Source organism: Emys orbicularis, chromosome 19 (assembly GCF_028017835.1).
Source record: "Emys orbicularis isolate rEmyOrb1 chromosome 19, rEmyOrb1.hap1, whole genome shotgun sequence".
Taxonomy (NCBI): domain Eukaryota; kingdom Metazoa; phylum Chordata; order Testudines; family Emydidae; genus Emys; species Emys orbicularis.
Genome location: NC_088701.1, coordinates 21,084,605 through 21,101,418, shown reverse-complemented (window position 1 = coordinate 21,101,418; position 16,814 = coordinate 21,084,605). Strand labels below are relative to the sequence as shown.

General features: G+C 61.6%; 1 protein-coding gene across 1 annotated transcript; it reads right to left on the bottom strand.

The window, feature by feature from the left end:
* Positions 1-1,087: 1,087 nt before the first annotated feature.
* AVIL (advillin) lies at positions 1,088-13,527 on the bottom strand. Its single transcript, XM_065419207.1, has 19 exons — positions 13,462-13,527; positions 12,617-12,691; positions 11,787-11,983; positions 11,235-11,343; positions 10,742-10,852; positions 10,017-10,222; positions 9,482-9,560; positions 8,844-8,942; positions 8,485-8,638; positions 8,067-8,167; positions 7,009-7,146; positions 6,727-6,885; positions 6,078-6,257; positions 5,831-5,976; positions 5,613-5,757; positions 4,176-4,364; positions 2,680-2,748; positions 1,697-1,828; positions 1,088-1,201 (listed from the first exon to the last, which is right to left on the bottom strand). The coding sequence occupies exons 1-19, from the start codon at positions 13,525-13,527 to the stop codon at positions 1,088-1,090; spliced, it is 2,469 nt and encodes an 822-aa protein (XP_065275279.1).
* Positions 13,528-16,814: the final 3,287 nt, after the last annotated feature.

The window sequence follows — 16,814 nt, the reverse complement described above, 5'->3', positions numbered from 1 at the left end:
CCCACTAGGAGCAAGGCCCCAGTGCTTGGCTAGCTAGCTGGAGACGCTTCCACTTTGATTCCAGCCCAAACAGTAGTGAGTATTTGGCCTGTACGCAGGACTGCCACCTTCCTCTTCAGCCGGCTCCAACCTGTGATAAAGGGGCCATGATCTTTGCCTGGAGGAAATTGTTTCAGCCTGTAATCGATCTCTGGCCAGGTGTGTGTCTGCTACAGCCACTCCCCTGGAGACAGAGCTGCAGTGCATTTTGAGATACTACTGCATCCAATCAAGGGGGAGTCTGATCAGTTACCGGCTGCAGCTGTGACACCTCACAGCCTTGGGGAGCTTGTAACTTGGTGACTCAGTTAAATGCCTGGCTGCTGAGGTGTAACAGTAGGCTGGGATTTGTGGGTCTTGCTTCTGTTTAAGACTCAACATGGACAGAGGCAAGACTGAAGAAATGAGGGTAAAGAACTTCTTGGCAGGTCCTAGGAGAAATCCACCTGGGCACTAGGGAATTAAGTGCAGGCCGCAGCGCTGGTGGGTATCGCTCACACAGATTTGTCCACCCAGCTTGCTTGGTAATAAGCATTAAGGCACAACATCTAGTTCATATGATACATCTTTATTTTTAAAAAATGACCCAGGCGGGGAGGTTACAGGCAGAAGATGGGCTAGAAGTGGCCCTTCTACTGTTCGCAAACTAGCATCACCTGCGTGAGGTGTTCCTCTAGAGAGGAGATGCCAGCAGGTTGTCCTGCCAACAGCACTAAAGGTTTGAGACAATTGCTGAAGTTTGAAAGCCGGAGCTAGTGATACGTAGTATTTTGTTTTCCAGCCTCCTGCGCTTGGCCGGCCGGGTGAAGCTGAAATGCAGCCCGCATGCCTGGCTGTGCGGCCACAAAGGAAATGACATTAAATGTGTATAAAAAGCTAAACTATCAGCTGATCGAATACACTTGCAAGAGTAAAAACCACCCCCCCTCTCCTGTCCCTTACTGCATCGGTCCCAGGTGTAGTATAGCCCTGGTAAGCCAGAGCCCACCCCTATGATGTGGGGTTCTGGATGTCCTCTGCCTGCTGGCGGGGTGTGCCATTCTCTTCATTAGAAGAGCCCTTTTTCTTTCTTCAAGTTGATCTGCTTCCAGCTGGGAAGAGCAGCAAATTCCTCCCGCCCGATTCCAAACACAGCCACAAAGTCACTTTCGGAGAGGTAATTCTGGCAGAGAAAAGGCCGGGCAGATTAGCAGGGGTGGGGTGGGGTGCGGGGGCCGCGGGAAGGTCATTTTGGAACCTAAGGGGGCGTAGCTAGGTAGGAAGGGAGGCCGGGCTGCTTTTCCATAGAGCCGAGGGGGCGCTGGGCTGGGACTCGGGCTCCGGCAGCGGAAAGCTGAGTGGTAGTAGGCAGGGAAGCCGGGGCTGCAGACTAGACAATTACTAAGAGGGGACAGAAGTTCATTGACTCAATGGAAGCCCAACAACCTGCTGGAACAGCCAGTCCCAGGAGGTAGCAAGAGCCAGTGCAGTGGGTACTCGCTTCTCCCCCCTAGGCCTCGCCAATAAACCCTCAGCTCCTCCAGGGTGCTGCCGGCGGGAGGGAAGGTTTTCAGGGCTGGATTCTCAAAGGGGTTTAGGTGCCTGTTGAAATCAGTGGGAGTTGGGGGGCTAAAGCCCTGCAGGCTCCGAGCCCAAGCGCCTGGTCCCCAAAGCTCACCTCTTTCTTGGCTGGGTCTACGTCTCCAGGCAGTTCCTCCCTCTGGTTGGTTAGCACTTCTAGAGGGTAGAACTGAGCCACGCCAGCACTCTGGGCCCCAGGGCCGGGAGAGAGAGCTGTCCCGTTCAGATCCTACGCAGGAGAAACACCCTGGAGCACGTCAAGTTCGCTAGCTCAGGAGAGGCATGCCCCCTCTCTGCTGAGACTTTGGTCCTAACTCAGTTAAGGGGCTGCATGAAAGAGCTCCGCGGTCTAGCTGTTCTTGCTGGGATCCCCTCAATTGCATTCAGTCTCCCTGCAGGTCCCCTTACAGTTTCACGTAGCTACACGATCCCATGGCACCTGTACCCAGAAATGGGCTCTTTTTGCTATGCACTGTTAAACCGCTGTTGTGTTCTACCCCAGAGGTGGCTGCATTTCTCTGGCAGGGGAAAGCATTCCTACATGTGCCATTTGCAATGTGCTTTGGGATCTCTCTAGTTGGAAGGTGCTAGGTAAACGTAGTGGGTTGTCGCTTCAGCTCCCTGTCTGAGCCCAGCAGTTTGTCTAGGTGCTTAGGGGCTGATTTGTAGCAGTTGTGAGGAGATTAATGGGAGTGGCAGGTGCTCGGCGCTTTAGCCTGGCGAGTGGCTGCCCAGCACAGGGTCTTGCGTGAGAAAGGCAGGAAAGACCCAGTGGACATAGTCAGGGCACGTAGGAGAGTTCGCCCGCAACCTAGCTATAAGTTGTAAGTATGGGCACAGTGGGGCAAGGAGAGACCAGTTAGAGGCATAGCAGCGTGCAGATTCTCTATTTGACTCCCCAGAGGGCCAGACACCTGCTAACCTGGCAGGAGGGGACATGTCCCACCCCACGCTCTGCAGCAGGGGGAGACGTGTGGTCGGCTTGCTTCCTAGAAGTCCTCCCTATCTTTGGCCACCTGAGCTGAATCCCACCCAGTTCCGGCCGCCTCCCTCCCACCCCACGCCACAAACACAACTCACGGCTGTGATCCTGACAACGGCACAAGCATCTCCCAGCTCCTCCTTCAGCTGCTCGTAAGTCTTCCCTTCCTGGAAGGACACAGAAAGCGGAGAACCCCATTAGCCGTGGTTATAGCAACAACGGGGGGGGGGGGGGGAATAGTCTTGCCCTGTTCATGGGGAGGTGCCCCAAGTGGGTGCAGGACTGCCCAGCTGTTACCGTAGCAGAGCGGGGAACGCCTGCGGTCAACCTGGGAATGCAATTAGAGGAGGAGAGAGCAGCTTGAGTGAATCCCTTGTCAGCAAGTCTCCAAAGCCAGAAGGGACCATTGTGATCATCTAGTCTGACCTGTAACAGGCCAGAGAACTGCCCCAAATAATTCCTAGAGCAGATTGTTCAGAAAAACGGCCAAGCTTGATTTAAAAACAGTCAGTGAAGGAGAATCCACCATGACCCTGGGAAATGGTTCCAGTGGTTAATTACTCTCCCCATTAAAAGCTTTTGCCTTATTTCCTGTCTGAACATGTCTAGCTTCAGCTTCCAGCTGGTGGATCGTGTTCTACCTTTCGCTGTTCGAGTGAAGAGCCCATGGTTAAATATTCGTTCCCCACGTAGCTACTTAGACGGTGATAAATAGATCGAGCTCTTTGAGTCTATCACTACAATGCAGGTTTCAAATCCTTTCATCATTCGCGTGGCTCTTCTCTGCCCCGTCTCCAATTTATCAACATCCTTCTTGGATTGTGGGCACCAGAACTGGACCCAGGATTCCTGCCGCGGTCGCACTGGTGCCAAATATGGAGGCAAAATAACTTCTCTCTCCTACTCGAGATTCACCTGGTTATGCAGCCCAGGATCCCATTAGATCTTTTGGCCACCACATCACACTGGGAGCTCATGTTCAGCTGGTTGGCCATCATGCTCCCCAGGATAGAGTCCCCCACACCGTGGGGATGGCCTACCTTCCTTGTTCCTAGATCTTTACATTTAGCCGTATTAAAACGCATGTTGTTTGTTCGCACTCAGTTGACCAAGCGCTCCAGGCTGCTGGAAATGAGTGACTTGTCCTCTTCTCTGGCCCAGCCTTATTCCTTATGTTGCCTTGACTTTCTCCTCCCCTCTTTACATTCTCCATTGTTCCCACGCGAGTGAGAGGAGAGAAGAAACTGGAGACTTGAGTGTGGAGATCAGCCAGGCCTCCAGCCTCCGGGGAAAGGCAGTGGATACTGGGCAGCGGACTCCCCTGTTTGCCTTCAACAATCTCCCCATTGGCTCATCAGCAACCAAAAAGCCCTCGCTGGTCCCTGCTAGTCTAAGGCTCCGTTTCCTTTTCCCCATCTGCTCAAGGCCAGGCCCTGTGTTAGCAGAGAGGAGAGGCAGGTGCCCCGGACTGTGCACTCTGATCCCAGAGCAGCAGATGAGCATGAGAAACCCTGCCCCGTCTCCCGGCTGGAGCCGCCCACCCCACTCTCCCACCAGCCTGCCGTGCCCAGGCTTCCACCTTATTTATACTCACGCTCCATTTGTGTGGGTCCCAGGCTACAAACCACCCCGTGAAGTTGGGGGGCTCAAAGCCCTGCTTGACCACCAAGATGGGCGTGTCAGTGTCTCGCCCGCTGGGGTGGGTGTGGAGATATTCCCAAGCAGTGGCCAGCGCTGCCTCCTTCTCCGTGGCGTTAGCATCCGTCCCGAGCCACAAGAAGACCTGCAAGGGGAAAAGTCTCACTGGCCAGTGGAACGCAAATTAGCCAGGCACGGGAACGTAGGGTTATCATCCGTCCGCATGTCCCCGGACATGTCCGGCTTTTGCGTCTCTAAATAGCCGTCCGGGAGAAATTGGTAACAAGGTTAAAATGTCCGGGGGGGTTTTCTCCCTCCCTCCCTCTCATGCAGAGTGCGGCTGCTGATTGGGCGGCTGGGCCGATTGACCCACTCCCATTGGCCTCCAGCAGCCAAAGCCCTCCCCTGCTCCCCCCCCCCCCCCGTCTGCAGCCCTGTGTAACACACAAACCGCCCCACCGGGCAGCGTGTTTTGCCTACACGTGGAGCCAGAATGGTAAGGGGAGTCCGGGGGGGGGGCAGTCAGGGAGCGGGGGAGTGTTGGATGGGTCCCCAGCCTCCACCTGCCACCCCCCCTCCGTGCGTGTCGTCCCCCCCGTGAGCCCCCCCTTCCCTGCCTGCCTCTCCCTTGCCTGCTTGTACTGCTGGAGCCGGCAGCAACTGCTGTCTGCTGCCCCCGGGTCCTAGTGCCCCCATCCACTAATGGGAAGACAGGCTGCCCTTACCCTGCCCTTCCACCCTAGCCCTGAGCCTCTCCAATGCCCCAAACCCCTCAGCCCCAGCCCTCATCCCCCCACACCCTAATCCTCTGCTCCATCCCTGAGCCCCCTCCTGCATCATGAACCCCTCATCCTCAGACCCACAGCCCTCACCCCTGCATCCCCTCCTATCCCCAAACTCCCTCCCAAACCCCCTCCTGCCCTCAAACTCCCTCCCAAAGCCTGCACCCCCTCCCTTTGCACCGCCTCCCACCCCCAAACTCCATCCCAGAGCCTGCACCCCTCACCCCCTCCTGAGGGGCCGGTTGTAATAACCTGGTCGACCTCCTGCCTAACAGAGGCCAAAGAACCTCAGCTGGGATTTGTGCATCGTCCAGTCCTGGGTCCCCCCCTCCCCCAGCTCTACCAATGCCCCTCAATCCTGACCCGCAGCCCCCCCTGCTAGTCCAGCTCCAAGTTCCCCAGACAGCCAGTTCTACCAGGACCCCCCTGACCTGTAGCCAACCCCTCCGCCATCCCACTTCTGGGCAACTCTCACACTGGGACAGCTGACGTGTCCTTAATTAAAAAGCCCCCTGGAAAACCCATGTCCCAGGAATTTTCCTGGCTGACGGGCGCCCCTGTTCGGGGCTGGGCAAACAGGGAAGCCGGTGGCTTTTGCTCTCCCAGCGCACCTGGTCCCACGTGTCGAGCAGCATGACGTCGCTTTCGCTCAGGTCATCCTGGCCGAAGTCGGTCACTTCCGTCACCACAAAGCGTCCCGTCTTGTTGGAGCATTCAAAGAGCCGGGGCGGGTTATCTGGGACCTCCTGCTGGAGCCTGCAACACACAGCTCCTTCAGCAACCCTCCGCGGCTGAGCCGGGCAGCGCAACCCGCTCTGTGCCCTGGTACCTTTTGTCGCTGGCGTAAGGGGCTTTGCCTCCCAGCACCTCCCAGAACACTGCTGGCTCCTGCCCTTCGGCCACGGTTTCCTGGGTGCCGTCACAGATGGTGGCAGCGAGCTGCTTCGCCATTTCCCGCTCGTCCCCGCTGGAGCCCTGGCGGGCAAGGAGACAAGCTGGCATTCGCTGTCAGTGGTGCACGGCGACGGGGGAGGGCCGCTCGCGGGGGGGTTCGCTGCCCGCTGGCTGTCCCTTACCTTGCCGTACCACAGGTAGTGCTCGGTCTGGGTCCGGAGCAGGAAGACGTCATTGGAGTTGAGCGACGAGGCGAACGCCGGGACTTCCACGGCTTTGGTGTTGGACTGGTCAGTTCCGTGGATCTGGAAGAGCCTCACGGGCGGTTCCGGTTCGTTGCTGCTTGTCCTGGATGTCCCACCCTAGAGAGAAGTGGGGCGGGAGGGGGGGGGGGGGAGGGGACCGAGACCTGGTGCCTGAGACCAAGTCCCAACGGGGCCCCAGGAGAGAGAGAGCGGGGCCTAGTGGTTCCAGCTGGGTTAGGATGGAGGGAGGAAGAGTCTATGCCCTGTAACTGAGGCAGTGTGGAACAGACACCTGGGTTCCATTCCCAGTTCTGCCACTGATCTACTGCGTGACCATGGGCAAGTCCCCCCCCCCCCGCTTCGTGCCTCAGTTTCCCCTCCCAGCCCTTGTCCATTGTAGATGGTGCTTTTCAGGGTAAGGGCTGCCTCCAGCTCTGTGTTCGTGCAGTCCCTGGCGCAAAGGGGCCTTGATCTTGGCAGCAGCCTCTAATTGAAACAGCAACTGCCCCGGTGACTGGAAAATCCAGCCCAGCGTCTCCTGCCCCCAGCCTCCCCTTCACCCTGCTCCAGTCAGACGCGGCCGTACCTCGAAGATGACCAGCTTCCCTTTGAAGATGGCCAGGAAGTGGTGCGGCTCCTTGCCCATGCTCACGCGCACCTGCACCGGCTCCCCGTCGAACTGCCGGTCCACTTCCACCGCCTGGTACGCGGAGGCGGCCAGCTCGTCCGGCGTGGCGTGCCGACCCTGGGTACGCACAGAGGAGCCAGCTCAGACCGGCGGCCCAGAGGAGTCTCCGCTCCCGCGGGCGAGGCAAGGCCCCCGTGCGGCGCACCGTGAAGCGGAGACGGGGCGCCGGGTTCCGCCTACCTGCCAGATGTACAGGATGTAGCGGGGCTGGTGGTTCACGCCGTAGGTGTAAAGCACCAGGTAACAGTCTCCGCCGTAGAAGAAGCCGTGCCACTGGGATTCCACTGGCGCCAGCTCCAGATTCTCGACCCTCCAGACCTAGAGCGAACGGAAGTGATGTTAGCGCGGGAATCGTAGCGCTGGGCTCTTCAGGCGGCCGGTCGGTCCACGCTGACCCCGGGACGAGGGCGGTCTTTGTAACGGGGCCATTAAAAGCAGGTTCCCCTCCCCCACACTCAAACTGTTGCCCCATAGCAGAGGGAGCTTTCGCTCATGGGGAGGCCGCACCCCGCCCATTCCCTGCACAAAGCTTGGAAGGGGAAGGGGGCCATGGGAAATCGGCCAGACGCGGGACCCTCTTTGGGGCAGGAGCTTGCGCAAGGGGGGAGCAAGCAGGGGCGTGGGCCCTCCCCAATCAATGGGGGCACAGAACTCCTCCAGCCCAGCCAGGGCGGGAGATGACAGCTCCTTTGGCCCTGGGGCTGCAGCAGGGAGAACCAGATCCTCCGGCACTGGGGAGAGTGAGCTCCACCACCCCAGGGTCATGGGGGAGAGCCGGGTCCACTGCCCCAAGGCCGTGGGGGAGAGCCAGCTCCTCCGGCCACGGGGAGGGGGGGGGCCCAGAAAGTGCCCCTCCAAAAGCAGCCAGATTTTTATTCCTGTGTACGCCCCTGCTTCAGGGTCATTCAGAAGGTCTTTGATCAGCACCAGGGGCCCGGCCAGGGCTGGCCGGCTCAGCCCAGAGACGCCGCGAGCCACTCAGGCGTCTTCCGTGTGCAGCCAGGCCCGACGACTAAGGATTCCCAAGCCACTCGCAGGCGCGGGACTCCCCTGGGGCTTGCCAGCTTGGGCACTGCGATGGGCGCGAGGGCCCCAGGCTGCACCCCAGCGAGCGGAGGGGCCCAGGTCCCCCTGGTCCCAGCAGCCACGGGGGCTAAAGAGACACCTGCCCTGCCAGGGAAAGGGCAGAGGGGTCACTCAACAGAGCAGTCAGCTTCAGTGCAGCTCGCGGCTCCTACCTCCACCTTCCCTTCCCCGTTATCCACCATCCGCTCCTGGGCGGCCAGCTCGGGCCGGGCGTGCAGCAGCGTGGCATCAAACTTCTCCTGGCTGACTTTGGCTGCAAAAAAAAAAAAAAAAAACACCATCAGGGTTTGGGGAGCAGCCTAGCAGGAGGGAGGGAGCAGCAGATGCGGGCGTCAGGGCCGCAGCTGTCAGTGTGGACCCTATAGCCCACAGCATCTACCCCTATACGCTGTATCCCAGCACCCTGGGGAAGACCTCGGCATGGGGGGTAGGGGGCTAGTTTAGGAAACGACCAGAGCAGCCGCGTGCCCCTTGTCTCCCTGCAGACAGATCGGCGGCCGCACCCTGCAGGCTGGGGGGAAGGCAGCCATGCACGGCGCGAGCTCCAGGAGAGAGGAGGCTCTTCCTTACCCACTTTGCCAGCGCTGTAGGCTTTGCCCAGCCCCACCGTCTGGTCCCGGACGGCCCACGTCTGGAACAACTGCTTGAACGTGGCGGATTCGGCTCCGTCGTTCACCGTCTCCACGTTGGTGCCGTAGGGGTAGCCCTTCATGTTGATGAACTCCTGCCGGGCCGGGGGCGGAAAGCGGCAAGGAGCCCGGTCAGGGGGGCGACCCGGAGGCCCGGCCAGGGGCCCCCACCCTCTGGCGGCAGGGAGTCAGGAATCCTGCTTTCACTCCAGGCCCCCAGCTCGTCCCCGGTCTGTATCGGCTACTCCCCCTCCCCGTATCACGGTTAGCGAGACATCCCCCCCACAACCTCGGTCCTACCAGAGCTTTGGCCATGGCTGTTTGCCTCTCTGCCTTGGTAGCCCCCTTCCCCTTCCAGACGTAGATCTTGGTCCCGGCGTGATCCAGGATGTAGCAGTCCTGGGGAGGAAAAGGTTACACCACTTCCTGGGGCTGCTGAGTTGGCCCCATGCTATGCTCCCCTGCCTTGCCCTATAAGGCGTGAAGGGGGGGTTGGGGCTTAAAATGGGGCGCAAGGGATCCAATCAGGCACCATGCGCTGGTTCGGGGGGCTTCCCGGACCACACCCCAGCGCTCAGTCCAGCCCCGGATTGAAGGGGACGTAGGAGTTGCCAGAGTGGATCAGCCTCGACGTCCGCCCAGCCCCGTCTCCTGTCTCTGACGGCGGCCAGCGCCAGACGCGGCAAAGGAAGGCGCAAGAAGCCAGCAGATGCGGGATGATCTGGTCCCCCTATCCCCCGCCCCAGTCTCAGAGTTAGCCCCATCCTGCAAAGAGGACTCTAGATGGCTCGGGACGCAGGGCAGAGCCGGGCAGGCAGAGGTGGGGCTCTGGGTGAAGTCGAGCGACAGGAGCAGAGCCCCGGGACGCAGAGGTGGGTTTTAAACGGCACGTGGCGAAAGTCCCGACGATGCCCCAGGAGCCCCCGTCTTTCACTCACGTCATGGCTCAACAGCTCCTGCACCAGCGGCCTCGCGGCCTCTTCCAGCACCTGCATTTTCCCTCCGGAGTCCGAGACACTAGAGAAAGGAGAGGGGTGGATTTATTCCCATGGCAGCCGGGGATGTGGGGGCTTCCAGGCCCAGGAGGGGAGCAGACGCCAGGGCAATCCGATGGGACAGTTTCCACCCACTCCCCTTTCTACTGGTCTCTCGGGCACGGGGCCGTCAGGGCCCATCCCAACGATGCTGCAGCAAATCCAGGAGCCACCAGGCACGAGGAGCCCTGCTTGGTTGTGAATTCACCAGCCGCGCTGGGAGCGGTGGGGGGGGGCGGGCGTCCCTGGAGGAAGATCCCTGAGGAACAAAACCCAGCCAGCTCTGTTGCACTTGGATCAATCTAAGCCTGCGTGGGAGCTGCGGCTTAGCGAGGGATGGGGAGTGAGGCCAGGCAAACGCCCTGGAGCTAGCGAGATGGGGAAGCCTCTGTCTGATGTGCCCCCCGCTGCTTTGCGCTGCACCCTCCTCCCCGCTTACCGATAGAGCAGGACGGTGGCCTTCTGCTGCTGGTCCACCACCTCGTCCGGGGTGCTGGGTTTGATCTTCCGCGGCCTGTCCCCGAGCACGCTTTGCAGCGCCGTTGTCAGCTCCGGGCTGGCTCCCTCCTGGTCGCCGTCCACCACCCTGATCTCCGCCCGCCCCCCGCGCTCCCGGTCGCGGATGTCTTTGGCCAGGAGCATGGCCTAAATGAGACCCCCAAAGAGAACAATCATCGGCTCCCCGCAGCGCACTGGGCAAAGGCACCAGATCGCCCCCACCCGAGAGCCTGTGCTCTCTGAAAAGGCAGGACGGCCGGACACGGAGGGGACAGGTGAAGGGCAGATCACAGACTGAGTACAAACACAGACCGGCCTCGGCACCCCGCACGCTCACCTGGTCTGTGGAGAGAGGAACCAGCGCTCGCTGGTTCCGAGCCAGCCCCGTAGGGCCAGGGAGCGGGATACAGGCCTTTCCCCTCTAGGGCGCTGGTTCCGAGCCAGCCCATAGGGCCAGGGAGCGGGATACAGGCCTTTCCCCCCTAGGGCGCTGGTTCCGAGCCAGCCCGGTAGGGCCAGGGAGCGGGATCCAGGGCCTTTCCCCTCTAGGGCGCTGGTTCCGATCCAGATCCAGGGGGAGGGGAATGCTCCAAACTTCCCTTCCCTACAGCGGAAGGAGTAATCGGAATCCCGAGCAGGGTGGGGCAGGTCCAGCAAGGTTCCTACCTTCAGCCGCTCCCTGGTGTTGCTCTCGGGGCCATTCCACTGAATAATGACCTTCCCCAGGTCCAGCAGGAACACGTCCCCCAGGTTAAAACTGTCCCAGCTCATCTCCACCTGTGCCCGGGGGCAGGGGAACGGAGAGGAGGCCGTGAGGAGGCTGGCACCAGGGGAAGCGGGAGGACCGAGCGGCAGTGGCCCTGATGGCACTGAAGTAGGAAGGGCACTGGTAGGGCGGGCATTGGGGCAGCCGCCACGCTGGGGGAATCGGGAGGCAGGGACTGTGCCAGCACTAGGGTGGGAAGGCAGCGGGGGCATGGGGCGGGTGGAGCGTTGGCTCTACCAGGAAGGCAGTGGCGACGCTGGCCCCAGGGAATCAGAGGCCAGGGGACGCAGGGGAGAATGGAGGCTGCCTTGCGATAGGACAGGCAGTGGCCCAGGCCAGGGTTGGGAGGTGGAGGCCGCGCTGGCCGGCACAGGTGCCAGAGCCCAGGCTCACCTCGGTGGCCGTGACGTTCCGTCTCCCCTTGACGTGCAGCAGGCGCCGGACGTTGTAGACGTTGGTCTCCACGTGTGTCATCCCTGAAGCCACGCCGCCCTTCTTGTAGCTGGGGGAGAGGGGCAGGGGAAGGGTGAGCGCCCACAGCAGGGAAGGGGGGCCCGGGCCAACCCGGCAGGGAGGAAGGGCCGTCACGGGGCAGGAAGGGGAGACACACACGGGGGGTGCTAGGACCGTCCTCACCCCGGCAAACACGGCCCCGTCACCCCCCCAGCCCCGGAAGGTGCTACAGCCACAGCTCCTTGCAATGCTTGCAGGCTGACGTCCCCGCGTGGGGGCTGGGTGGGTGGGGTGGTCTGTAGGCCACACCCCCCGCCCAGACGTCCCCGCGTGGGGGCTGGGTGGGTGGGGACGGTCTGTAGGCCACACACGCCCAGGACGTCTGGGTGGGGTGGGCAGCCGGAGTGAGATCCTGTCCCTCCATGGGGCTCCAAGCGGGAGGGTCGGTGGGTCAGGCCCACCGGGACCAGGGCCCCTCGGCCTCCTACTCACATGATGCCCTGCTTGAAGTAGCCTTTGAAGAGGTCTGACTCGTGGCCCTGCACCTCCCGGTGCTGCACGGGGCCCCCGCCCAGGTAGTCGTCCAGCTGGGTGGTGTAGATGGCGGCGCAGCCCTGCTCGTCCCGCGAGGAGCTCTTCCCGACCCAGTAATGGATGTCGTAGGCCAGGACGCTGCCCGAGCGCCGGGTCTACAGCAGGGACAGAGCCCGAGGAGTGACCCTGCGTCTTCCCCGCCGATCAGACCAGCATCGGGACTGCCGGGGGCCAGGTGATCCCGGATCCCAGCTGGCAGATGTCCCCCCCTCCACTGCATGGGGGAGGGAGGGAATTTCTTCCTGACACCCTGCCCCGCTACAACTGGGGATCAGTTTGTCAGGGCCCGCCCGGAAGCCGAAACAGACAAGCCCTCCTTGCTCTATCCTCACTCACGCGCTAATCCTAACCAGAACGATTGCCTCCAAATCATGTGGCAGGGAGTCCCACAGGCTAACAGGACGTCGCACAGAGCATTTCCTTTTGTCAAGCTTAAACCTACTGCTGTTGCTTTCGCCTTTCATCGGCACTACTCCCCCGCCCCCCCCACCCCCCACACACACATCTCTGTAGCTCTTCCAAGGCGGAGGGGAGGGGGGCGAGAGGAGAAAATGGAAGAGATCAGCCTCGCAAAGCAGCCTCTCGGAGCTGCTTGTCTGTCCCACACCCGTCGGGGTTAAAGCAGAGCGAGGGGCCCTGGAGCGAGTCCCAGCAGGTCGGTGGCCTGGGGGGGGGTGTTAATGACCCTCCCCCCCAGCAGGGGTGGCGGCAGCCCTGGGGGCACTCACCGAGAGGAGGACGTAGCAGTCGCCCTCATAGAAACTGCCGTGGGATTTCGGAGGCACCTGCACCAGGTCCATTTTCTGGGGGGAGGCAGAAGTGCATTGAGACCAGAGCAGCCCCCTCTTGTTCTGGTGTCAGCCATGGGGCACACAACAGCCCCCCTCCCAGAGTGTCCCCCCCCCCACCTGCAGCTCAGCCGAAATGGTGCGTTGGGTGTGCACCCAAGGGGAAAAGCCCCAGCCAAACTCTCCCCAGAGGGCCGGCCAGAGCCCATGGGCCGCTCAGCTCCCCCAGACAGGGCAGGGCCGGCAAAAGGAAGAGCCAGGAGGGAGGAGCCGGCTGGGCCATCGGGGATCTGGACAAGCCTACGGAGTTGGGGGTGAGCATTGGCCTGGTGGTCGGCAACAATGCAGCCACCTCTGGGGGGTGGAATGGTAGCTGTTTATGGAAGTCCTGCACATCCACCACTGGAATGCAGCCACCTCTGGGGAGGGGCGTGGCAGCTGTTTATGGGAGTACCCCACATGGATCACCAGGGGCACAGGGCAACTGTGCCAGCAATGCTACACCATTGTTTGGGACAGGAAGTGAAGACACCCGCCTGGACACTGGAGCCTTTAGGGACGCAGAGCATAAAGGGCTAGAGTTGGAATTAGGCCAGGGCACCGCACCCCAGCCCAGCCCCCACGAAAGGGCCGTGGGCAAAGACAAGTGGCCCACTGGAAGCACTCGCTAGCCTACTGCCCATACCCCTTTCTTCTGCACCCTGGAGGTCTCCCAGCCAAGCCCTCGTTACCAGACCAGACCCGGCTTAGCTTGGGAGCTCCAAGGGGATCCCAGCCCCGCTTACCTCGACCCTCCAGACGATGACGCCGGGCATGTTGTTGACCGCCTTGAAAGCGCTGCTCAGAGCCATCGCGCCCTGCGCCGGGGACTCGCCGGGGAGCTGCTGGGCAAGAGGAGACAGTCAGCCCAGAGCCAAGGCCAGCCCAGAGGAGCAGCCGCACACGTCCCAGCCGAGCCAGCCAGGGGTGTAAAAAGCTTCTGTAAAAAGCTTTGCCCAGAAGCTGCATGCTTTGGGAGGGGGGGGAATGAAAGGGGTGAAGCGAGGCAATGTGGGGTAGGGGATCCCCCAAATCGCACGAGATGGGACCCAAGCAGCTCAGCAGGGTGCACCATCCATATGAGACCCCCCACACACACACACACCCCAAGGGCCAGCCCGGATCCTGGATGCAGGGGCTGCCTGGGACCCAGGAGAGGTGGATGTTCCTCGGGGGTGATGCGTGCAGCGTGAATCAGCAGCCAACGCCCAGGAGAAGCTCCCCCCCCCCCCCCCACGTGTCTCACAGCACTGGGGATCTGCCCCGCCCCACATCTCAGGGGCTCACCTCTGCAGATGTCCCCCTCCCCTGGTATTTGGGGTTTTCCCTTGGAGCCAGAGCTCACCAGCTCCTCAGGATAATTCCCCCGCCTCTCCCTGAGTCACGCCAGCCAGGGTTTGGGAGACTCCATGGCCCCTTTAAGGAGGAATTCTCCTTCCCAGGCCTGGCCTGCCCCCCCAGCAGATGGAAGCTGTTAGGGCATGTGGGCCCCACCCAGCTGGTTCTTGTGCCGCCCCAACCGGAGTCAGGCCGAGCTGCGCATTCACACTGCCCAGCAGCCTCTCCTGCCCTCCCTGCACCGGCGGGGATGGAGCCCAGCAGAGAGCAGGTTTTCTAATCTCTGGATCCATTCTCCATGCCCTAGATCTTGAGTCCCTAGCTGGGCTGGGTGCCTCTGGCTTCGCCGGGGTCAGGGGCTCAGCCCCAAGGGCACCCTGCGGATACTTACGAACACCGCAGGGATCTCTCCTGCCCACTGGGTGCTCCCTGCCTGGGGTGGGTCCAGCTACCCAGCACGCTGGCCCGGGCACAGACAGGGCGTGGGCCCTGCTCTAGCCACGCTGCCCGTTGCGCTGCAGGGAGGGACACGCCCTGACTGCAGGCTCTGGAGGAGAATGGGTTTGAGGGGCCGGGCTCCCAGCAGCCCAAACCGTAACCGCTCCCCCCGCCCATGTCTCCCCCAGTTTTCAGTCATTGAAGCCAGATGGTGTAACCTGACCCAGGGAGCCGGCCCAGCCGCAGCGCTAGGAGAGCCTCAGCTCGGTGAGACACCATCAGCTGGGTTTGATTAGCCAGGAATGTGCTGGTTTCGGGGCTGGGCCAGGCTGCGTTGGCAGAGGCCGTTCACACTGGTTCGTTCCTCTCCGACATGGCCAGCCCTTTCCGACCATTGCCCGATCGCAGGGCAGGCGTCTGCTCGTGCTGAGCCCCTGGGGGGAAAACCCCAGGGCCAGACTTCCCCTCCCCATGTGGCACCAGCTAACCCAGTACTGGGAAACCTGGCATGGCATTCCCTGATCCAACCCTTGGTTGGCACCAGTTCCTCCTGCCTAGGGCGCAAGCGATGGACGCTCTCGGATCCTGCCTCAGCTGGGATCTCTTCCCCCCACCCCGTTTAGATCTACCTTAATTCAATAATTTTCACTCCTCTTTCCCTGCCCAAGTCGCCACCCCAAAATCAGGCCGGGACTCACCTGAATTCGCTGCTGTCCTCTGCGGGCGGCTGTTGAGGAGACCCCGGGGCAGCTGCTGGCACAAGCCCCAGTCACCCAGCGCGCCCGGACCCAGGCGTTATATTTGCCTGAGTTTGCATCTCAGCCGCCTTTGGGCGACCCTGGCCAATGAGCACTGGTCTGGCCGCACGCTCGACATAGGCAAAGCAGAGGGAAAGCAGCTATTTGTTCCTGGTCAAAGCACTGAAGGGGGGGTGGGCGGGGGGGGCGCAGGGACTCGAAGGCCAGCACCGCCTGGCTCGCCTCCGTCCACGCCCTCTTCCCATCGATTTTTCTTAAGTGCTCGGGCTGATTAATAATTCAAAGGGGAGGGGGGGAAATTAACCACACGTGGGCGACATGCACGGAGCCGAGGCAGGAGACGGGGCGGGGAGAGGAGCTGAGCCCTGAAGGGGGCAGCTTTTACCCTGCAGCGAGGGGGCACCAGAGATGGGGGGGGGGGAGAAATAGTAGCAGCAAGATAAGCAACTAATAAAGGGGACAGGCCCAGGAAAGGGGGTCCCAGGGTGTCTCCATCCTCCCCTTGTTGGAGGGCTTGGACACACTCCACAGCCCCTCCTGCCCCCCTGGAGCGTAGGGCCCACCCCAGCGCCAAACATCTGGGCTCCGGCTGGTGACAGTCAACCATCTCCTGAGCAGACCAGGCCTGCAGCTGTAGGTTATTGAGTGTCCTGGCCCGTGCGTGGCCATCCCCAGAGCCGGAGCAGCTCCTGCTACCCCAATCCCAGGAGGTTAACGGCATTGGCCCCAATCCCAGAGCTGGCCCCTTGCTGCAAGGGGGGCGGGGGAGAGGCACATGGCCATGAACCACGAGCTAATGCACCAGCCTTCGGGACATTAGCATCACGCGGGGTGAGCTCCCAGGCACATGCTGCGGATCCTATTAACCTAGCGGCCGCCGGGGCGGGGACGACTCTGACCCAGCAAAGGGACAGAGCATCACCGCCTGCCCGCTGCCTTGAGGGCGCAGATCCAGCATCATCCTTCCCCCCCGCCCCCCCCCCCCCCCCCGGCTTCAGCAGCCATGATCCCATGGAGCGGGGAGGGACGCTCTGCCCAGGGCCTGGAATGGGGCAGCCCCGGCCTGCCGGGAGTCAGCCCAGCCACAGGCCATGGGGATCCAGCAGGGACTTCTAGGCCTTTCCCATCTCCCACCCCCCCAGGGGGCCTCCTTAGCAAACCCCATCCAGGGCCAGAGCCGTGGCCCACCGCCAGCCTGCCGCTGCACCCTTTGCACCTGCTCTCTAGACCCGTATCTTGCTCCGCGCCAACACGCCACTTTCAAGACTTCTGCCGGCATTCTGGTCAGCCGGGGTAGCATTGCCTAGAGGGTAGACCCCCTCCCAGGGACTCAGGAGCCCTGGGTTCTAATCCTGGCTCCGCTGCTGACCTTTGTCCCTGTTATGTGCCTCAGTTTCCCCTCATCTGCCTTGTATTTAGATGGCAGGGCCTGAATCCTTGAAGTCTATGGAAGCTAGGAGCCTAAATACCTTTGAGGATCAGGGCCTAAGCTCTTCTTGGTGGGGTTGGTCTGTCTGTCTATGCAGCACCCAGCTCACTGGGCCTTCGGTCTTGGTTTGAGCCTG